General features: G+C 40.1%; 1 protein-coding gene and 1 pseudogene across 1 annotated transcript; both read left to right on the forward strand.

The window, feature by feature from the left end:
• LOC126071105 (olfactory receptor 18-like) overlaps positions 1–7,885 on the forward strand; it is a 32,954-nt pseudogene extending 25,069 nt beyond the window's left edge.
• A 14,457-nt stretch (positions 7,886–22,342) lies between these two features.
• Positions 22,343–23,275, forward strand: LOC126074094 (olfactory receptor 7E24-like). Its single transcript, XM_049881427.1, has one exon. The coding sequence runs from the start codon at positions 22,346–22,348 to the stop codon at positions 23,273–23,275; it is 930 nt and encodes a 309-aa protein (XP_049737384.1). The 5' UTR covers positions 22,343–22,345.
• Positions 23,276–23,618: the final 343 nt, after the last annotated feature.

Consider the following 23,618-nt stretch of genomic DNA (forward strand, 5'->3'; position numbering starts at 1 on the left):
TTGCCCTGGCTAAGACTTCCAACACGATGTTGAATAAGAGCGGTGATAAAGGGCATCCTTGTCTGGTTCCCGTTCTCAAGGGAAATGCTTTCAGGTTCTCTCCATTTAGAGTGATATTGGCTGTTGGCTTTGCATAGATGCCCTTTATTATGTTGAGCAATTTTCCTTCAATTCCTATTTTGGTAAGAGTTTTTATCATGAATGGGTGTTGGACTTTGTCAAATGCCTTTTCTGCATCAATTGATAAGATCATGTGGTTTTTGTCTTTTGTTTTATTTATGTGATGGATTACATTAATGGTTTTTCTGATATTAAACCAGCCTTGCATACCTGGTATAAATCCCACTTGATCAGGGTGAATTATTTTTTTGATGTGTTGTTGGATTCTATTGGCTAGAATTTTGTTGAGGATTTTTGCATCAATGTTCATGAGGGATATAGGTCTATAATTTTCTTTTTTTGTAATGTCTTTACCTGGTTTTGGTATCAGGGAGATGGTGGCTTCATAGAATGAGTTGGGTAGTATTCCGTCATTTTCTATGCTTTGGAATACCTTTAGTAGTAGTGGTGTTAATTCTTCTCTGAAAGTTTGGTAGAACTCTGCAGTGAAGCCGTCTGGGCCAGGGCTTTTTTTTGTTGGGAGTTTTTTGATTACCGTTTCAATCTCTTTTTTTGTTATGGGTCTATTTAGTTGTTCTACTTCTGAATGTGTTAGTTTAGGTAGGTAGTGTTTTTCCAGGAATTCATCCATTTCTTCTAGGTTTTCAAATTTGTTAGAGTACAATTTTTCATAATAATCTGAAATGATTCTTTTAATTTCATTTGGTTCTGTTGTGATGTGGTCCTTCTCATTTCTTATTTGGGTTATTTGTTTCCTTTCCTGTATTTCTTTAGTCCGTCTAGCCAATGGTTTATCAATTTTGTTAATTTTTTCAAAGAACCAGCTTTTGGCTTTGTTAATTCTTTCAATTGTTTTTCTGTTCTCTAATTCATTTAGTTCAGCTCTAATTTTTATTATTTGTTTTCTTCTGGTGCCTGATGGATTCTTTTGTTGCTCACTTTCTATTTGTTCAAGTTGTCGGGACAGTTCTCTGATTTTGGCTGTTTCTTCTTTTTGTATGTGTGCATTTATTGATATAAATTGGCCTCTGAGCACTGCTTTTGCTGTGTCCCAGAGGTTTTGATAGGAAGTATTTTCATTCTCGTTGCTTTCTATGAATTTCCTTATTCCCTCCTTGATGTCTTCTATAACCCAGTCTTTTTTCAGGAGGGTATTGTTCATTTTCCAAGTATTTGATTTCTTTTCCCTAGTTTTTCTGTTATTGATCTCTAGTTTTATTGCTTCTGGTCTGAGAAGATGCTTTGTAATATTTCGATGTTTTGGACTCTGCAAAGGTTTGTTTTATGACCTAATATGTGGTCTATTCTAGAGAATGTTCCATGTGCGCTAGAAAAAAAAGTATATTTTGCAGCAGTTGGGTGGAGAGTTCTGTATAAGTCAATGAGGTCAAGTTGGTTGATTGTTGTAATTAGATCTTCCGTGTCTCTGTTGAGCTTCTTACTGGATGTCCTGTCCTTCTCCGAAAGTGGTGTGTTGAAGTCTCCTACTATAATTGTGGAGGTATCTATCTCGCTTTTCAATTCTGTTAAAATTTGATTTATGTATCTTGCAGCCCTGTCATTGGGTGCATAAATATTTAATATGGTTATGTCTTCCTGATCCATTGTCCCTTTTATCATTATATAGTGTCCTTCTTTATTCTTTGTGGTGGATTTAAGTCTAAAGTCTATTTTGTCAGAAATTAATATTGCTACTCCTCTTCTTTTTTGCTTATTGTTTGCTTGATATACTTTTTTCCATCCTTTGAGTTTTAGTTTGTTTGTGTCTCTAAGTCTAAGGTGTGTCTCTTGTAGGCAGCATATAGATGGATCGTGTTTCTTTATCCAGTCTGTGACTCTCTGTCTCTTTATTGGTGCATTTAGTCCATTTACATTCAGGGTAATTATAGATAAATAAGTTTTTAGTGCTGTCATTTTGATGCCTTTTTATGTGTGTTGTTGACAATTTCATTTTTCCACGTACTTTTTTGTGCTGAGGCGTTTTTCTTAGAAAATTGTGAGATCCTCATTTTCATAGTGCTTGACTTTATGTTAGTTGAGTCGTTACGTTTTTCTTGGTTTTTATCTTGAGTTATAGAGTTGTTATACCTTTTTGTGGTTACCTTATTATTTACCCCTATTTTTCTAAGTAAAAACCTCACTTGTATTGTTCTATATCGCCTTGTATCACTCTCCATATGGCAGTTCAATGTCTCCTGTATTTAGTCCCTCTTTTTGATTATTGTGATCTTTTACCTATTGACTTCCATGATTCCCTGTTATGTGTATTTTTATTTATTTTTTTAAATTAATCTTAATTTGTTTGTTTTTGTGATTTCCCTATTTGAGTTGATATCAGGACGTTCTGTTTTGTGACCTTGTGTTGTGCTGATATCTGATATTATTGGTTCTCTGACCAAACAATATCCTTTAGTATTTCTTGTAGCTTTGGTTTGGTTTTTGCAAATTCTCTAAACTTGTGTTTGTCTGTAAATATCTTAATTTCGCCTTCATATTTGAGAGAGAGTTTTGCTGGATATATGATCCTTGGCTGGCAGTTTTTCTCCTTCAGTGTTCTGTATATGTCGTCCCATTCCCTTCTTGCCTGCATGGTTTCTGCTGAGTAGTCAGAACATATTCTTATTGATTCTCCCTTGAAGGAAACCTTTCTTTTCTCCCTGGCTGCTTTTAAAATTTTCTGTTTATCTTTGGTTTTGGTGAGTTTGATGATAATATGTCTTGGTGTTTTTCTTTTTGGATCAATCTTAAACGGGGTTCGATGGGCATCTTGGATAGATATCCTTTCGTCTTTCATGATGTCAGGGAAGTTTTGTGTCAGGAGTTCTTCAACTATTTTCTCTGTGTTTTCTGTCCCCCCTCCCTGTTCTGGGACTGCCATCACCCGCAGGTTATCCTTCTTGATAGAGTCCCACATGATTCTTAGGGTTTCTTCATTTTTTCTAATTCTTTTATCTGATTTTTTTTCAGCTATGTTGGTGTTGATTCCCTGGTCCTCCAGATGTCCCAGTCTGCATTCTAATTGCTCGAGTCTGCTCCTCTGACTTCCTAGTGCGTTGTCTAATTCTGTTATTTTATTGTTAATCTTTTGGATTTCTACATGTTGTCTCTCTATGGATTCTTGCAACTTATTAATTTTTCCGCTATGATCTTGAATAATCTTTTTGAGTTCTTCAACAGTTTTATCAGGGTGTTTCTTGGCTTTTTCTGCAGTTATCCTAATTTCATTTGTGATATCATTAAGCATTCTGTAAATTAGTTTTTTATATTCTGTATCTGATAATTCCAAGATTGTATCTTCATTTGGGAAAGATTTTGATTCTTTTGTTTGGGGGGTTGGAGAAGCTGTCACGGTCTGCTTCTTTAAGTGGTTTGATATGGATTGTTGTCTCCGAGCCATCACTGGGAAACTAGTTTTTCCAGAAAATCCGCTAAAAAAAAAATGCAGTCAGATCCCTATCAGAGTTCTCCCTCTGGCTCAGGCTATTCAGATGTTAATGAAGCCGCCTGGGGAGGGTGGGGGAGGGAACAGAGAGATAGGAGAGTAGCACCTCAGAATATAGCCAGAGTTGCTTGTCTTACTTGGAATGACTATTATATCTGAGATTCCCGCGGGCGCGTCGCCTATGTGTGCTGGCTGTGTGGAGATTGCCCCCGGGGGGTCTGGCCCGCTGGAGTCACGGTCAGATCCTCCGCTTCCAGCCCCACGCCCAGCGTCAAGGCTTCCCTACTGGGACGGTGCACTCTCGACTCCAAAATCAGTCGCTGCCTCCCGGGGACTTCTCGTCCCTCCAGCCGGCGTGGCCGTGCCGCTCCGATGACCAGTTGAGCCTCCTCCCGAGGTTAGTTCAGATGGGTGGAGCAGGTCCCCATGCTTGTGCCGTGACCGAGTGTCCCGGCTGGGACGCTGTTCTCCCTGCTCCAATACCAGTCGCTGCCTCCCGGGGACTTCTCCTACCGGCTGCGTCCCACGCCGCCCGTGCGACCTGGCTGGTCCTCTTCCCGGGGTTAGTTCAGGGGGGTGGAGCAACTCTCCGTGTTTATGGCGTACCTGCGTCCAGTCCAAATCCCTGCGGGACGGTTCCCAGGCTCGGATGCTGCTCTTTCTGCTCCAAAACCAGTCACTGCCTCCCGGGGACTTCTCCTACCGGCTGCGTCCCACGCCGCCCGTGGAACCGGCTGGACCCCCTCCCTGGGTTGGTTCAGGAGGGTGGAGCAGGTCTCTGTGCTTGTGCCGTACCTGACTGGTACGCTGGCTCCAGGCTCTGGAAACAATCGCTGCTTCCCCGTATTAGTTCGTTCTCCGTCTCTAAATCTGTGTTTGTTGTTCAGGGTTCGTAGATTGTTATGTATGTGATCGATTCACTTGTTTTTCCGTGTCTTTGTTGTAAGAGGGATCCGAGGTAGCGTCTGCCTAGTCCGCCATCTTGGCTCCGCCCCCCACATCTTTGCTTTTTAACACTTGAAAAAGGACATTCCTGCAGATTTGCCCAATGCAACGCATCCTTTGATTTCTTGACTGCTGCTTCCATGGACATTGATTATGGGTCCAAATAAAATAAAATCCTTGACTAATTTGATCTTTCTCTGTTTATCATGATGTTGCTTATTGGTCCAGTTGTGAGGGTTTTTGTTTTCTTTATGTTGAGATGTTTGCAGCTGTTTCTTCCCATTTTGAGTTTCCCGGGATTTTGGTGGGCGCGGGCGGGGCGTGAGCACAGGGTGCAGCTCCATCTCCCTGAATTGACCCCGGGGCGGTCCCAGCCGGTTCACGCAGGCGGCGTGGCGCCACAGCGCGTGGGAGAAGTCCCCGGGAGGCAGTGGCTGGTCTTGGAGCGGGGAGAGCGGCATTCCAGCCGGGACACGCAATCGCGGCGCATGTGCAGGGAGCTGCTCCACTCTCCTGAGCTGACCCCTGGGAGGAGTCCACACGGTTCACGGGGGCGGCGCGCGACGCAGCTGGTGGGACGGGGAGTCCCCGGGAGGCAGCGACTGATTTTGGAGTAGGGAGTGCACCGTCCCAGTAGGGGAGCCTTAACCTTGGGAGTGGGGCTGACAGCGGAGGATCTGACCGTGACGCCAGCGGGCCAGACCCCCCGGGGGGCAATCTCCACACACCCAGTACATATAGGCGACGTGCCGCGGAAATCTCAGATATAATAGTCATTCCAATTAAGACAAGCAACTCTGGCTATATTCTGAGGTGCTATTCTCCTAGCTCTCTGGTCCCTCCTCCACCGTCCCCAGGCGGCTCCATTAACATCCGAATAGCCTGAGCCAGAGGGAGAACTCTGATAGGGATCTGACTGCATTTTTTTTTAGCGGATTTTCTGGAAAAACTAGTTTCCCAGCGATGGCTCGGAGACAGCAGTCCAAATCAAACCACATAGAGAAGCAGACCATGACAGCTTCTCCAACCCCCCAAACAAAAGAATCAAAATCTTTCCCAAATGAAGATACAATCTTGGAATTATCAGATACAGAATATAAAAACTAATTTACAGAATGCTTAAAGACATCACAAATGAAATAAGGCAAACTGCAGAAAAAGCCAAGGAACACACTGATAAAACTGTTGAAGAACTCAAAAAGATTATTCAAGAACATAGCGGAAAAATTAATAAGTTGCAAGAATCCATAGAGAGCCAGCATGTAGAAATCCAAAAGATTAACAATAAAATTACAGAATTAGACAATGCAATAGGAAGTCAGAGGAGCAGACTCGAGCAATTAGAATGTAGACTGGGACATCTGGAGGACCAGGGAATCAACACCAACATAGCTGAAAAAAAATCAGATAAAAGAATTAAAAAAAATGAAGAAACCCTAAGAGTCATGTGGGACTCTATCAAGAAGGATAACTTGTGAGTGATTGGAGTCCCAGAACAGGGAGGGGGACAGAAAACACAGAGAAAATAGTTGAAGAACTCCTGACACAAAACTTCCCTGACATCATGAAAGACGAAAGGATATCTATCCAAGATGCTCATCGAACCCCATTTAAGATTGATCCAAAAAGAAAAACACCAAGACATATTATCAACACTTAACAACAACAACAACAACAACAATTATCAGAGATATTGGTCTGTGGGAGCCTTGGTGGTGCAGTGGTTAAGAGCTCAGCTGCTAACCAAAAATTTTGTAATGCAAATCCACCAGCCACTCCATGGAAACCCTATGTGGCACTTCCACTCTGTCCTCTAAGGTTGCTAGGAGTTGGAATCAACTAGAGGACAAGGGGTTTGGTTTGGTATTAGTCTTTAGTTTTCTCTTCTTATGGAGTCCTTGTCTGGTTTAGGTACCAGGGTGATGCTAGCCCCACAGAATAAATTAGGAGCAGTTCTCACCTCTTCATTTTTTGGAAATGCTTAAGAAAGATTGGCATAACTTGTTCTGTAAATGTTTGGTAGAATTCCCCAATGAAGCCATCTGGTTCTGGACGTTTCTCTGTTGGGAGGTTTTTGATACTGCTTTGATATCTTCATGTTACGTGTCTGTTCAAGTCTTCTCTTTCTCCTAGAGTTAATTATTTTGCTGTCTTTATGAATTTTTATCTGTAGTTGTCTTCGATCCTCCAACATTCTTCAGATGAGTGCCTCTAAAGTGAGTTTCTATAGAAAAGGGTGAATAGCACAGAAACCAATGAGAAAAAGGTTCTAGGAAGGATAGTTTTGCCAGCGTTGAGAAGTGTTGCTGAAGGGGGTGTATGTTCTTAAAAGTGAATGCTTTATTTGTGAATTTCCCGAGTTAAAAATATAGGCATAGGGCTGCAAACCTGTGTTCTTGGGTCCTTCACTGATTTTTTTTTTACTTTTTCAAAGGTATCTCTGCAACATGGACCCACAGAATCTAATACATGTCTCTAAATTCCTCCTGCTGGGCCTCTCAGAAGATCCAGAACTGCAGCCCCTCCTCTTTGGAATGTTTCTGTCCATATACCTGCTCACAGTGCTGGGGAGTCTGGTCTTCATCCTAGCTGTGAGTTCTGACCCCCACCTCCATACCCCCATGTACTTCTTCCTCTCCAACCTTTCCTTGGCTGACATTGGTTTTACCTCTGCCACAATCCCAAAGATGCTTATGAATATCCACATACACCAGAGAATCATATCGTATGTCAACTGCCTGATTCAGTTGTCTTTTTTTAGTTTTTTTGGATGTATGGACAATGTACTCCTGACAGTGATGGCCTATGACCGGTTTGTGGCCATCTGTCAACCACTTCACTACCCAGTCATCATGAACCTCCACCTCTGTGGCTTGTTTGTTTTGGTGTCTTTTTTTCTCAGCCTCTTGTACTCCCAGCTGCACTGCTTGATGGTGTCACAGCTCGCCTTCTGCACGGGTGTGGAAATTCCTCATTTTTTCTGTGATCCTTCTCAACTCTTCAACCTTACCTGCTCTGACACCACTATAAAAAACATACTAGTATATTTTATTGGTGCCATCTTTCGTGGTGTTCCTGTCTCAGCAATCCTTTTCTCTTATACTCCAATTGTTTTCTCTGTTCTGGAGAGTCCCATCATCAGGTGGGAAGTATAAAGCCTTTTCCACCTGTGGCTCTCACCTGTCAGTCATTTGCTTATTTTATGGAACAGGTATTGGAGTGTACCTGAGTTCAGCTGTCTCACCTGCTCCTAGGAGTGGTGCAGCAGCTGCAGTGATGTACTCCGTGGTCACCCCCATGTAGAACCCCTTCATCTACAGCCTGAGGAACAGGGATATCAAGAGGGCCCTGCAGAGGCTCCTCACTAGACAAGCATAGTGTTAATACCTGTGCCATCTTTTATGATCTGTGGATTAGAATTGCTGAAAACCAAACGTGTGGAGCTGGGAATTATGCTCCTTTGGTCTCATAATTTTTGCAGATCTCATTGTTTTCAATCCTTTTTTATGTTTAATATCAGAACACTGATTATTTGGCCCATTTTTAGTGAGTTGGGGGATATTCTAGAATCTGTGTTACATCATAACATACACCCGCATTGACTCCTATAACACCTAAGGAGCCTTCTATATTTGTCATCTATGACATAGCCATCCTGGTGAAATGCACAACTTTCTTTATATTCAGATACAATCCCCATCCTGTCCACACTTCATGCCTGTTGCCCATACGACATTTTTATCTATCTTATCTAGTTAGGCAATTTAGGTATAATACTGCTTGTTATTAGTCCTCAAACTTGGCTTCATATTGGAATCATCTGGTGAAGTTTAAAGACACTCATGCCGAAGTTGTACCACCAGAAATTCTTATTTATTTACACTGAGGTGTGTGGTCAGCCAGAAAATTTTTCAGAACACCCCAGGGTGTACCAGTGGGCTGGCAAGTTTGGAGACTACTTATCTAAATAAGACCATTGTTCAGAAAAGACTAATATGTCTTAACTCCTTTAGTCCTCATGAGCAGATACTGAAGATCTTAAAATGATCAGAGCTCACAGTGGGGAAGATATGAAAGAATTTCAGGCAATGTGATTTTTCTCAATGTTCCTGGTATTATTTCTTCAAATATCTTCTCCCTCCCTACCATAGAGCTGGTCATATGTGCTGGACATTAAGCTCTGTGTCTCTGCTCCAAATTCACCTTTTTGCATTGTACTTTGAGATGCCAGAGTAGAATCTTCCCATTCTTACTCTCGTTTTCCATCTGACTCTCTTGCAGTGTTCCTCTGATAGTTGTCCAACGAGATCACCAGCCCCAATAAGCCAATCTTTTCACTATATTCTTATCCTTTGGCATGGTCACTACTTCCTGTAGATACTAGCTCAGTGTTACCCTCCTCCCATATTTTATACCTTTCAGCCTTTCAATACTTATTTGCGTAATTCCTATACAAACAATGTTCTTTAAAATTACGAGTGTGTTTTCTTTTTTCTTGTTTGAGCCTTGACTAATAAATTTTAATGAGGAGAAGCAAAGTATGTTATGATGTCTGTACTTGTTTTTGTTGGGTTCCAAGTCAGTTCCAACTCGTGTTGACTCTTTGCACAACAGAACAAAACACTGCTTGATCCTGCACCGTCCTTGCAATCATTACTATGTTTCAGCCCATTGTTGCAGCCACTCTGACAATCCTTCTTGTTGAAGGTCTTCCTCTTTTTCTCTGACCCTCTACTTTACCAAGTGTGATGTCCTTCTTCAGAGTCTGGTCCATTATAATAATATATTCAAAGTATGTGAGATTGCCTTTTGGTCTATGTACAGCTTCTGCGTGAACACTATTAAGTGTCCTGGAATTCCCATTCTTTGCAATATTATTTGTAATGTGATGATCCACACAGTCAAAACCCATTGCACTGTGAACAAAACATTGTAGATCATATGCTACCTCCTGAAATGGTTGAAAGTCAAGAAATTATTCTTGGTATATTAACTCTGTTTATTCCTTCCATATTCATTTGATGCTCCATAGAATCTTTTAATATTGCAACTTGAGGCTTGAATTTTTCCTTCAGTTCTTTCGTCTTGATAAATGTCCAAAGTGTTCTTCCCCTTAAGTGTTCTTACTCCAGGTCTCTGCACATTTTATTATAATTCTTTAATTTGTCTTTTCGATCAATCCTTTGAAATCTGTGTGCAATGGAAGTTTACAAATGTGTTCCCAAAAAAGTTGGTTGAGGATCATATACCTTACTCAAGAGTGTACAGTTGGAGCTAAGGTGATGGTATCATATTTCCAGTTGCTGTGTGACTATAATGGTACCTAAGATCATTAAAAGTCACTCAAGTCATTGTGAATAAATTTTCATCTTTCTTTTCATTATTCTAGGGTAGCAAAAAGCCATATCCTAAGCAAAAGGAGGCTCATTCCTTTCTCTAGTAACAGCTTCATTGGGAATCCACTTTGTAACCATGCTTCCCTTTCTTCCGTCATGATAAATCTGTCTCGGAGATACTTCTGTCTTTCACTACATGGGTGTCCACCTGTCGTTTAGAGATGCTACATGTAGTTCCTAATGCAGCAATGTGGGCTTTGAAAACCTATGCAGTAACTTGTTTAAATTACTCTTTTATCCCTAAGCTTAATCTTCAACCAACTTCACTGACAAGGAACATTGATACCCAATGTGCGATTTGACCTAAATGGATGACAGAAGACCTTACAATTTCATCCTTACAAAATGAGTACTTATGCAGACTAATGGACCACATCTACCATGGCCTTCACTAGACTGAGTCCAGTACAATGAGATGGTACCCGACTACTACCACTGACTGCTCTGACAGGTATCACAATACAGGGTCCTAGACAGAGCTGGAGAAAAATGTAGAACAAAATTCTAACTCCAAAAGAAAGACCAGACTTGCTGGCCTGACAGAGACTGAAGAAACCCTGAAAGTATGGACCAGGACCACCTTTCAGCTCAGTAATGAGGTCACTTTTGAGGTTCATCCTTCAGCCAAAGATTGAACAGGCCCATTGAACAAAACAAGACTAAAGGGGTGCACCAGCCCTGGGGCGGGGACTGGAAAGTAGGAGGGAACAGGAAAGCTGGTAATAGGGAACCCAGGGTTGAGAAGGGACAGCGTTGACATGTCGTGGTGCTGATATCCAGTGTCATACAACAATGCGGGTACTAACAGATTGATGAGAAACTAGTTTGTTCTGTAAACCTTCATCTAAAGTTCAATTAAAAAAAAAAAAACGAGTCCTTATGCAGTTTAAAGGTAGGACTGAATAACATTAGTTTATATACTCAAAATATACATAAGATTTGGTAATCTCCACTTTGTTTATTGTCGAATATATTATTCACTGACTCAAGAAAAAGTGAGGACATTTTGATATCAATACATCGAGTATCAGATGGACTACTAGACCTTCTGTATAGATTTCTATTAACTACTGAGAGAATAAGTGTATGCTTTGTTTTTATTATTATGAACATTTAATAGAATATGCAAGATTAAGAATCATCAAATAATGATGGATTCTGATAAGTCATACAAATAACACCAGCATCACTACCAGTTGCTATTGATTTGATTGCAACTCATGATATGACCCCATGTGTCTGAGAGTAGGCCTGTGATCCATAGAGTTCTCAATGGTTGATTTTTCAGAAGCAGATCACCAGGCCTCTCTTCCAAGGCACTGCTAGGTGGACTTGAACTTCCAACCTTTTGATTACCAGCCGAGCATGTCAACCATTTGCACTACCCACAGACTCCAAAATGATCATAAGAGGGGTGATAGTAAGAATTGTGAGGATAAAGGTAATAATGATGATGTAACTACACTATCAGGAACCTTTATTGAAGGCCTCCTGGTGCCAGTCTCTGAGCTAAAAATTCCATGTAACTTGTTTTGCTACATCTGTGACACCACCTTCCAAAAAGAGCAACACACATTAATGCCATTATATGGATTATAACAGGAGTACGGCCTTTTAATGTAACTTGCACGAGGTCATGACCTACAAAGGAATGAACCCAGGTTTGAATCTGGGCAGTCTGGCTACAGACACTGGGCACCTAGCCAATATTCTTTCCTGCCAACCTACCCTACCATTTCTCTTCTCTGGTCACTGCGAGCTATTCATTGTGTGCTTCCAGTGGTTGCCACTTCCTGTATCAACTACCAGGTGTATAGCTGAGATCGCAGGTAAGAATCACATAAATAGTTGGCAGATGATAATAATACTGGGCAGAACTCTCTCATGCTCCTACACCTGGGTTTTATTTCTGCTGTCCATGTCTACTTCTTGTAATTTAGCTCCTCTTAATCTCAAAGAGAGACAACTCAGAGTATTGGATTCCATTTCTAGTTGGGAAACTGGAATCAGATAAAAGATGTGCCTTTGCTATACTTTGATTAAAACCTCTGGCCCAAATTACTTGACTTTTGAACCAAAGAATTTTTATTAGCTGCTTTTCAGAAGTATATTTCCAGGCCTTTCTTCTTCCTCTGTCTTAGTCTGGAAGCTTCAGTGAATTCTGTTCAGCATCATAGCAATATGCAAGCTTCCACAGATGGGTGGGGGCTGCACATAAGGTTCCTTGGTGGGGAATTTCGCCCAGGTCCACCACATGGGAAGTGATAGTTCTACCACTGCCCTCCTTGAGTGCTTCATAATGTCCTCCAATTCAAATGATTTTTTTCCTTAAAAACTGAAGAATATTAAATATTCCATATGTTTCCTTCATAAAGATATATTACTTTCTTTCTGGATTTGTTATCTTAAAATGTCCTTAGAATTCTAATATTCTTTGGCCCAGTGTCCCTAAAGTGGGTGTGTCCAAAAAAAAGAACAGCGCAGAAACCAATGACAAAACAGTTTTGAGGATAGGTTTGTCACAACTGAGAAATATTGCTGAAGAAGAATATGGTCATCAAACTTGAGGACTTTACTTGTGAATTGCTTAAATCCAAAATATAGACCCACTGTTGGGTTCCTGTACACTTATTTTTCACAACCGTCTTTTCTTTTCCCAAAGCTGTCTCAGCTAGGATGTCCTCTTTAGAGGTAGAAATTTTAAAAGAGATGGGAGTTGTAACAGATTTTCATAATAGAAATCCTTATTCTCTCTAAATGATTCCATTAACTCACTGTGTTTTTTGATATGAAAGTCACTCACTGATTCTTCAAATTAGAAAAAAGAGAATCTGAACTTCATGTTAAGATCCCTGCAAATTACCAGACAGAAGTGACTATATAGGTTTGATTCCTCCTGAGAAGAGGAAGGGCCCTGACCCTTCCAGGACATTCATTTTTTTCCTGTCTCATCCCTTCACTTAATAAGCCCTCAGAGAATAGGAGAACATAGATCAGATAGGCTAATTACAAGCTCTGTGGGTTGCATTCTCAATACCATTTGGCTACCAATTATTAGCCTGTGTCTCCAGCCCTTCAGAGTACCCATCACAGTCTAGCAGGCTACATAAGTGTGTCTCTTCCTCCCAGAGTCATCATCCACATTAGGGTGCCCATGCTTGGGTGTGTCTTCCTGTCAGTTCTGAAGAAGGATCCTCAGCCTTCATCACCCACCGGGCACGGGAGGAACAATGGATTCACACTCCTTGGTCATGCCTCAGCAGAGAGACTATGCAGCCCAGTCAGTGCTGAGGGAGACAGGGACACAGGAGTAACTGTCAAGGGCATTGTTTTTCATCATCGGGACCAACAACACATTTGGGATAGTCAGGATGGAGGGCCTAGAATAAAGTGTTTCAGCTAAGTGGCTTATAAAGTTTATGTTCTTAGTACTGTGGATGCCTGAGAACTTTCATTCAGAGGTCTGTTCTTCTCTAACATCACTTCTAGCTTCCAAAGGCATTGCCACCATCACGGCAGGGAATAAGTCCCTCTAAGCTGTCCCCTAAGCACTCCAAAATGATCTTGATGTTGAGGATGATGATATTGGTGATGATAAGGACAATTAACTACAATATCACCAAATCATATTGAGGGTTTCCTAGTGTCAAGCTCTGAGCTGTGGGTTATGTAGCTTTTCTTCATTTCGTCTGCACAATCACCCCCAAGATATATGTGCAGAGATTAGTATAATTTTATAAGTGAGAAATGGAGCAGAGTGATTTTATGTATTTTATTAGGTGCAGAAAGGGGTGAATCAAGGCTTGAATCTGGGCAGTGAGATTCCATTTGCATGGTGCCCCAATCAGTTGTGGATCAGGCCACGGTGATCCATAGGGTTTTCACTGCCTGGTTTTTGGATCCTCCACTGAAACCTGTCCAACATCATAGCAACACACAAGGCTCCACCCAGGGATGGGTGGTTGATGTACACGAGGTGCACTGGATGAGAATCAAATCCAATCTTCTGCACAAAAAGTAAGAATTCTATCACTGAACCACCACTGCCCCTTATCACTGGGCAAAAAAAAAAAAAAAAAAGAAAACCAAACCCGATGGTATCAAGTTGATTCCAACTCATAGCGACACTGTAGAATAACGTAGAACTTTTCCATTTTTTTTTTTTTAGGCTTCCCAAGGCTGCCATCTTTAAGGAAGCAGACTGCCCCTTTTTTCTCCTGTGGAATGGCTGGTAGGCTTAAACGGCTGACTTCTGGTTAGCAGTCAAGTGCTTAACCACTGCAGTACCAGGGCTTCTTATCACTGGGCACCTACCTGAAATTCTAAACTGTCATCCCAGTGCTATTTTTCTTCCTGTGTCGCTCCAGTTGAAGTGATCAGAGAAAAAAAAAATGATCAAATCTCATTCATACCTACTCCTCTAGAGCCTACACTAACTTGGCACAGCAGATGCCACCAAAAAAAAAAAAAAAAACTCTTAATTATTATTTCTTTTAATTCACAGGAACAAAGTGTAGTCTCTGTGGCTTCCACACACTGGGTGCTTTTCTGCCTGTACTTTTCTCCCTTCCTGGGATGTCCAATAGGATTAGAGAGAGGAATGAGACTCAGTTGTTTCCCTCCAATCTCTCTGCCTGGATCACCAGGAAGAAAAAATGGAAGGTTAGAGTATTGGCTAGTTGCTTGTGAATGGAGTCTCACCACTCAGATACATAAATAAGATAAAATAGGGCTTGTATGGGTCTATATCAAGACTTTTCTCTGCTACATGTTATTTTCCATTTAATAGGATTGACAACATTCTATTTAAAAATTGGATAGATTTTCATAAAACGGAAAACAGAAAAAGAAGAGGGAGAAAGAGTAGGGGAAGAAAAATTTTACTGTGTGGACTGAGACATCTTTTAGAATATTCCGTTTATTCATGCTTGAGTTTCTTCACATAAGTTTCACTTTAACCTCTCTGCCATGTAATTGAGAGTACAATGACTGAATATTTTATGGAGTTGTATTTCAACAATAAACTGGCAACTTCAATAATGATTCCAACTCTGATTAGAAAATCATAATTGAGCATTAAGTGTCAAAATTCCAGTGGATGAAGGATATGGGACTCAGACCTTTTCCCAGGCTCTGTCCCCTACAGGAGAGCTGAATTTTTTTTTTTTTTTTTTTTTGCACCTTCTTTGGTTCAAAATACCAGACAGAAGCAGAAGAATCTGTTCCTCTTCTTGGGATTTGAGGAGTTCATCCAAAATTAGTTGAATAAGGCCATGGTTTATAGGAGTCTTTGTGGCATGAATATTGTGGTCACAGGCTTTTCTATGATTAGCAATTTATTTTGCAGAACACTTTGGAAATCTGAGACATGGAAACATTATTTCCTGTAGAAATGGAGATTTCACGTCGAGCTATCCTGGAATGATGACTATTATTACCTAGACTTCAGGGATACTTATGATTCTATACTTTGTGGTGCAGTGGTTATGCACTTAACTTCTAAACAAAAGGCTGGTGGTTTGAACTCACCAGCTGCTCCACAGGAGAAAGTTGTGGCAATTTGCTTTCGTAAAGACTGCACCATTGGAAGCCATATGGGGTAGTTTTACTCTGTCTTATAGGATCCCTTTGAGTTGGAATCAACTCAACAGCAATAGTTATACCTTGATAATAAGAGCGTGTGGTTGATTTTTCTATTGGGAAAGCAAATGTTAACAATTAGTAGAAAAAATGAATACACATTGATTGTCACGACTCAAACAACTATCCTTTATTCATATATCTTATAGAAATTCTCACTTGTGTGAATGGACAGAGGCATAAGAATTTTTGTAGGATTGTCCTAATAAGAAATCAAAAAATAAAATGAAGTTCCTCCCCCAAGTAATACTATGCTTTATTTAAACTAGGTTTTAGCAAGAGGAATGTGCTTCACACAGAGACTTAAAATACAATGTTGTGGGAAATGACATTTCAAGAACAATACTCATACTGTGATACTAGTTAGGTAAGTTTTTAAGAAAACTATTTAGGGATATGTAAATCAATGCTAACATTATGGAAATATTGTCAGGTAAATATTCCCCCTAAATTCATGTCAGTGGTTGCCTTTGGGGATGGGTATTCTGGAGAATAGGATCAGCACGGATTGGAGAAAAATTAAATGTTAATGGGGATATTTTAAATATTTGTAAAGTATGAGTCCTAAAGCAAATATTATTAAACATTTACATATTTAATAGAGGTACTGGGTATTAATGATAATAATAATAGCTAACCTTAATGGAGCATTTACTAAGTGCATGGCAATATCCTAAGGCAGTGATTCACACTTGTTGTATATTAGGATCACCAAGGGTCTCATGTGTTGGGATTCTGATTTAACTACTTTTAGGCTGTGGCTCCACCACATACTGTGGTGGCTTGTGTGTTGCTGTGATACTGGAAGCTTTGCCACCAGTATTTCAAATATCAGCAGGGTCACCCTTGGTGGACAGGTTTCAGTGGAGCTTCCAGACTAAGACAGACTAGGAAGAAAGATCTGGCAGTCTATGGATCTGGCAGTCTAATTCTGAAAACATTGGCCAATGAAAACCTTATGGGTAGCAGCAGAACATTTTCTGATTCAGTGCCAGAAGATGAGCTCCTCAGGTTGGAAGGCAGTCCAAATATGACTGGGGAAGAGCTGCTTTCTCAAAGTGGAACTGACCTTAATGATGGGGATGGAGTCACGCTTTCGGGACCTTCATTTGCTGATGTGACACAACTCAAAATGAGATGAAACAGCTGCATATATCAATTAATAAGTGGACTGTGGAATGTACAAAGTATGAATCTAGGAAAATTGGAAGTTGTCAAAAAATAAATGGAACGCATAAACATTGATATCCTAAGCATTAGTGAGCTGAGATGGACTGGTATGGGCCATTCTGAATCAGACAATCATATGGTCTACTATGCTGAGAATGACAAATTGAAGAGGAATCGTGTAGTATTCATCATCAAAAAGAACATTTCAAGATATATCCTGAAGTACAACACTGTCAGTGATAGGATAATATCCTTATGCCTCCAAGGAACACCAGTTAATATGATTTTATTCAAATTTACACAAAAACCACTAAGGCCAAAGATGAAGAAATTGAAGATTTTTACCAACTTAAGCAGTCTGAAATTGATCTAACACGTAATCAAGATGCAGTCAAAATTATGGGCGACTGGAATGTGAAAGTTGGAAACAAAGAAGAAGGATTGGTAGTTAGAAACTATGATGGCCTTGGTGATAGAAATGATGCCGAAGATCACATGATAGAATTTTGCAAGACCAACAATTTCTTCATTGCAAATATTTTTTTTCAACAACAGAAAATGGCGACTAAACACATGGACCTCACCAGATAGAATATATAGGACTCAAATCAAGAACATCTGCGGAAAAACACAATGGCAAAGCTCAATATCATCAGTCAGAACAAAGCCAGGGGCTGATTGTGGAACAGACCATCAGTTGATAATATGCAAGTTCAACTTCAAGTTGAAAAAAATAAGAACAAGCCCATGATAGCCAAAATAGATAGTTAAAGACCATCTAATTAGAGACCACCTCAAGAACAGATTTGAGGCAATGAACACTAATGACTGAACGCCAGGCAAGTTGTGGAATGGCATCAAGGACATCGTGTATGAAGAAAGCCAAGGTCATTAAAAAGGCACAAAAGAAAGAAAATACCAAAATGAATGTCCAAAGAGACTCTGAAACTTGTTCTTGAACGTCGAGTTCCTAAGCAAAAGAAAGAAATAATGAGTAAAAGAGCTGAACAGAAGATTTCAAAGGGCAGTTGGAAAAGACAAAGTACTATAATGAAATGTGCGAAAACCTGAAGATAGAAAGCCAAAAGGGAAGAACGTGCTCAGCATTTCTCAAGCTACAAGAACTGAATAAAAAATTCAAGACTCGAATTTCAGTAGTGAAGGTTTCTATGGGGAAAATATTAATGGACCCAGGAAGCACCAAAAGAAGATAGAAGGAATATACGGAGTCATTATGCCAAAAACAATTAGTCAAAGTTCAAGCATTTCAAGAGGCAGCATATGATCAGGAACTGATGGTACTGAAGAAAGAAGTCCAAGCTGCATTGAGGGGACTGCTGAAAACCAAGGCTCCAGGAATTGACAGAATATCAATTGAGATGTTTCAACAAACTGATGCAGCACTAGAAGTGCTCATTAGTCTATACCAAGAAATATGGAAGACAGGTTCCTGGCCAACTGACTGGAAGAGATCCATATTTATGCCTATTCCCTAGAAAGGTGATCCAACCGAATGTGGAAATTACAGAACGATTATCATTAATATCACACGTAAGCAAAATTTTGCTGAAGATCATTCAAAAACAGCTGCAGCCGTGTATTGACAGAGAACTACCAGAAATTCAGGCTGGATTCAAAAGAGGATGTGGAACCAGGGATATCATTGCTGATGCCAGATGGATCCTGGCTGAAAGCAGAGAATACCAGACGGATGTTCACCTGTGTTTTATTGACTATGCAAAGGCATTTGACTGTATGGATCATAACAAATTATGGACAACACTGCGAAGAATGGGAATTCCAGAACACTTAACTGTGTTCGTGAGGAACCTTTACATAGATCAAGAGGCAGTTGTTCAGACAAAACAAGAGGATACTGAGTGGCTTAAAGTAAAGGAAGGTGTGCATCAGGGTTGTATCCTTTCACCATACCTATTCAATCTGTATGTATTCAATCCGAGAAGCTGGACTATATGAAGAAGAACGGGGCATCAGGATCAAAGGAAGACTCATTAACAACCTGAGTTATGCAGATGACACAACACTGTTTGCTGAAAGTGAAGAAGACTTGAAGCCCTTACTAATGAAGATCAAAGACCACAGCCTTCAGTATGGGTTACACCCTAACATAAAGAAAACAAAAATCCTCACAACTGGACCAATAACCAATATCATGATAAATGGAGAAAGGGTTGAAGCTGTCAAGGATTTCATTTTACTTGGATCTACAATCAACACCCATGGAAGCAGCAGTCAAGAAATCAAAAGACACATTGCATTGGGCAAATCTGCTGCAAAAGACATCTTTAAAGTATTGAAGAGCAAAGATGTCACTTGAAGACTAAGGTGCGTCTGACCCAGGCCATGGTATTTTCAATTGCATCATATGCATGTGAATGCTGCACAATGAATAAGGAAGACCGAAGAAAAATTGATGCCTTTGAATTGTGGTGTTGACGAAAAATATTGAATATATCATGGAGTGCCAAAAGAAGGAACAAATCTGTCTTGGAAGAAGTACAACCAGAATGCTCCTTAGAAGCGAGAATGGAGAGACTCTGGCTCACATACTTTGGACATGTTATCAGGAGGGACTGGTCCCTGGACAAGGACTTCACTTTTGGTAAAGTAAAAGGGTCAGCCAAAAAGGGGAAGACCTACACAATGAGATGAATTGACACAGTGGCTCCAAAAATGAGCTCAGGTATAACACTGATCATGAGAATGGTGCACGACACGGTAGTGTTTTGTTCTGTTGTACATATGGTCTTTATGAGTCGGAGCCAACTCCCTGACACCTAACAACCAAAACAGTGGCTAATGAATCGACTTGACGGCATCAGGTTAATGGCTAATGTATGGACCAGTGGTTAAAGAGCTTGGCTGCTAACCAAAAGTTTGGCAGTTTACATCCACCACTTGCTCCTTGGAAATCATGTGGCACAGTTCTACTCTGTCCTATAGGGGCACTAGGAGTTGGAATTGACTTGATGGCAACAGGGTTTTTTGGTTAATGGCTAATGAAAAGAAATCTGGTTGCACGATGCTTAGGCATTCAGCTGCTAACCTGAAGGTTGGTGGTTCGAACACATCCAGTGTCTCCTAGGAAGAAAGACTCAATAATCTGCTTCTTGAACTATTATAGCCTAGAAAACACGTAAGACAGTGCTCCTCTGTCTCATGGTGTCACTATGAGTTGAAATCAACTTGACAACACCGAACAACAACAACAGTATTGACTAATTGAGCATCTTTTCATGTTCTTGTTAGCCATTTTTATATTCAAATCTTATGCCCATTTTATGATTGGGTTGTTTGTCTTTTTCTAGTTGAATGCTAACTTCTTTTTATATTCTGGCTTTTAAGTCCTTGTCTGATACATGGTTTCTAAAAATTTTGTCCCAGTTTGTAGGTTATCTCTTCACTTTGTTTAATAAAGTCCTTTGATGTACAAAGGATTTTAATTTTGATGAGAGCTCATTTATCTATTTTGTGTTTTGTTAGTGTGCTTTTGGTGTCATAGCTAACAAACTGTTTTTGAAGACTAGGTCCTGAAGAATTATCCCTATGTTTTCTTCTGAGAGTTTTATGGTTTTAGGCCTAATTTTTAGGTGTTAGATCTATATTGAGCTAGTTTTCATATATGGTGTGAAATATGGGTCTAACTTCGACTTTTGTATGTGTAAATCCAGTTTTCCCAGCATCATTTATCAAAGAGACTATTCTTTCCCAATTTGATGGATTTAGTAACCTTCTCAAAGATTAATCAACCATAGATGTGTGTGCTTATCTCTGGGCTATCAATGCTATTCCATTGGTCTATATGTCTATCATTATACTGGTACCAGATTGTTCTAATTACTGTAGCTTTAAAATAGGTCTTGAGACCAGGGAGTGAGAGTCCTCCTACTCTGTTCTTTTTCAATATTTCTGTGGCTATTTTGGGCCCTTTGCAGTTCTATATAAAATTTAGGACCAGCTTTCCCACTTCTTCAAAGAAAAATGTTGGAATGTTGATGGGTAGCACATTCAGTCTATAGATTGCTTTAGGTAGTATTGACATCTTGACAATATTAAGTCTTCTGATTCATAAGCATGGAATGCCCTCCCATTTATTTGGATGGTCTTTAACTTCTTTTGGTAATGTTTTTAGTTTTCAGTACATAAGTTTTTTACCTCTATAGTTAAATTTGTTCATAGGCATTTTATTCTTTTAGATGCAATTGTAGATAGAATTGTTTCCTTTATTTCCTTTCAGATCATTTGTTCTTGGTGTATAAAAACATAACTGTGTTTTCTGTGATAACCTTATATCCTTCCACTTTCCTGAATTCATATATTGTGGATTGTCTGGAGTACAAAAAGTTCCCAGTTCACAAATATACGACTGATGGACAACTCCTATCTGCCCTTTAATGTTATGTAAATCTGCTCTCACTTTGAAACAATCAAACCAACGCCTATGGAAAAATCCTTCATGACAATCACTTTCACTTGGTGCACATGCATCTCTGAAACCACGGAAAAGCTTTGAACCATTTATTGCTAAATAAGAACTGTATGCACGTGTTCTGACTTATCTACAAATTCGTTTTAAAGATATACTCAGGAACTGATCTCATTTGTAACCTGGGGACCATCTGTATTCTATCTATAGAAAAGCTAGCTGCAAAAAGAGATAGCTTTACTCCTTCCTTCCCCATTTGGATGCGTTTTTTTTTTTTTTTTTTTCCTTTTTCTTGCCGAATTGCTCTAGTTAGAACTTGCGGTACCATACTGAGTAACAATGGCGTGGGGCACGGGGTGGGGGGTTTGAATTTTGTCAAAAGCCTTTTCTGCCTTGAATGACATGATTATGTGGTTCTTTACCTTTGTCCTATTGATGTAGTGTATTATATTGACTGATTTTCTAATGTTGAAACCACCTTGCATTCCTGGGATAAATCCCATTTGATCATGGTGTATAATCCTTTTAACATGCTGATGGATTCAGTTTGCTAGAATTTTGTTCGAGATTTTAGTGTCTATATTTATCACAGATATTGGTTTGTAGTTTTCTTTTTTTGTGGGGTCTTTGTCTGGTTTTGTCACCAGGGTGATGCTAGCCTCACAGAATTACTTAGGGAGAGTTCTGTCCTCTTGCAGTTTCCGGACATTTTAAGAAGGATTGGCATCTTTTGTTCTGTAAATGCTTGGTGGGATTCCCCAGTGAAGCTGTCTGGTCCCGGACTTTTCCGTCTTGGGAGGTTTTTGATATGGCTTTGGTATCTTCACATGTTATGTCTGTTGAAGTCTTGTCTTTCTTCTACACTTAATGATTTTACTGTCTTTACAAATTTGTTATCTGTAAATGTCTTTGATCCTCTAACATTCTTCAACATGCTTTAGCTGAGTGGCTCTAAAGTGGGTTTGTATAGAAAAGGGTGAATAGCACAGAAATCAATGAGGAAAGAGTTCTAGGAAGAATAATTTTACCACAATTGAGAAGAGTTGCTGAAGGGGGTGTATGTCTTAAGTGTGAATGCTTTACGTGTGAATTTCCTGAATTCAAATATAGACAAAGGGCTGGGTAACTATGTTCTTATTTCCTTTTACTGACCTTTCTTTACTTTCCCAAAGGTGTCTCTGCAACATGGACTCACAGAATCTAACACGTGTATCTGAATTTGTACTCTTGGGCCTCTCAGAAGATCCAGAACTGCAGTCCCTGCTCTTTGGACCTTTCTTGTCCATGTACCTGCTTGCTATGCTTGGAAACCTACTCATTATCCTGGTTGTGAGCTCTGACCTCCACCTTCGCACCCCCATGTACTTCTTCCTCTCCAACCTCTCCTTGGCTGACATTGGTTTCACCTCTGTCACAATCCCAAAGATGCTTATGGATACCAATACACACCACAGAATCATCTCCTATGGTGACTGCCTGATTCAGTTGTCTTTTTTCATATTTTTTGGATGTATGGACAATCTTCTCCTGGGGGTGATGGCCTATGATCGGTTTGTGGCCATCTGTCACCCACTTCACTATCCAATCATCATGAATCCTAACCTCTGTGGCTTGATGGTTTTAGTGTCTTTTTTTCTCAGCCTTTTGGACTCCCAGCTGCACTGCTTGATGGTGTCACAACTTACCTTCTGCACGGAAGTGGAAATTCCTCATTTCTTCTGTGATCCTTCGCAACTCCTCAATCTTGTCTGTTCTATTGCCACCACCAAAAAAATACTAGTGTATATTCTTGGTGCCATCCTTGGAGGTGTTCCAGTTTCAGCAGTCCTTTTCTCTTATACTCGAATTTTTTTCTCCATTTTGAGAGTTCCATCATCAAGGGGGAAGTATAAAGCTTTTTCCACCTGTGGCTCTCACCTGTCAGTCGTTTGCTTATTTTATGGCACAGCTATTGGAGTGTACCTGAGTTCAGCTGTCTCACCTTCTCTCAGGAGTGGTGCAGCGGCCACAGTGATGTACTCTGTGGTCACCCCCATGCTGAACCCCTTCATCTACAGCCTGAGGAACAGGGATATCAAGAAGGCCCTGCAGAGGCTCCTCAGCAGACCAGCATAATGTCAGTAACTGTGTCATTTTTTTGGTCCGTGGATTATAATAGGCAGAAAACAAAAAGTGGCGCTTGAAAGCATGCTCCTTTGGTCACATAATCTTTGTAACTCTCATTGTTTTCATTCCCTTGATGTTTCATATCAGAATATTGATTATATGGCCTATTTGTGGGGACGTTAGGGATGTTTTGAAATTATACATGGTAATATATACCCAATTGAGTCCTATCACCCCTATAGAGCCTTCTGTATTTCTCATCTATGACACAGACATCCTGGTAAAATACACAACTTTCTTTAATAAAAAATGCAATCCACAACCTTTTCCAAAGTTCATGACTAATGTCCAT

Source organism: Elephas maximus, chromosome 3 (assembly GCF_024166365.1).
Source record: "Elephas maximus indicus isolate mEleMax1 chromosome 3, mEleMax1 primary haplotype, whole genome shotgun sequence".
In the NCBI taxonomy this organism is placed as follows: domain Eukaryota; kingdom Metazoa; phylum Chordata; class Mammalia; order Proboscidea; family Elephantidae; genus Elephas; species Elephas maximus.

Excerpts from the sequence above, each read along its gene's own strand:
- LOC126074094 (XM_049881427.1), top strand. The coding sequence starts at position 22,346 with ATGGACTCACAGAATCTAACACGTGTATCTGAATTTGTACTCTTGGGC.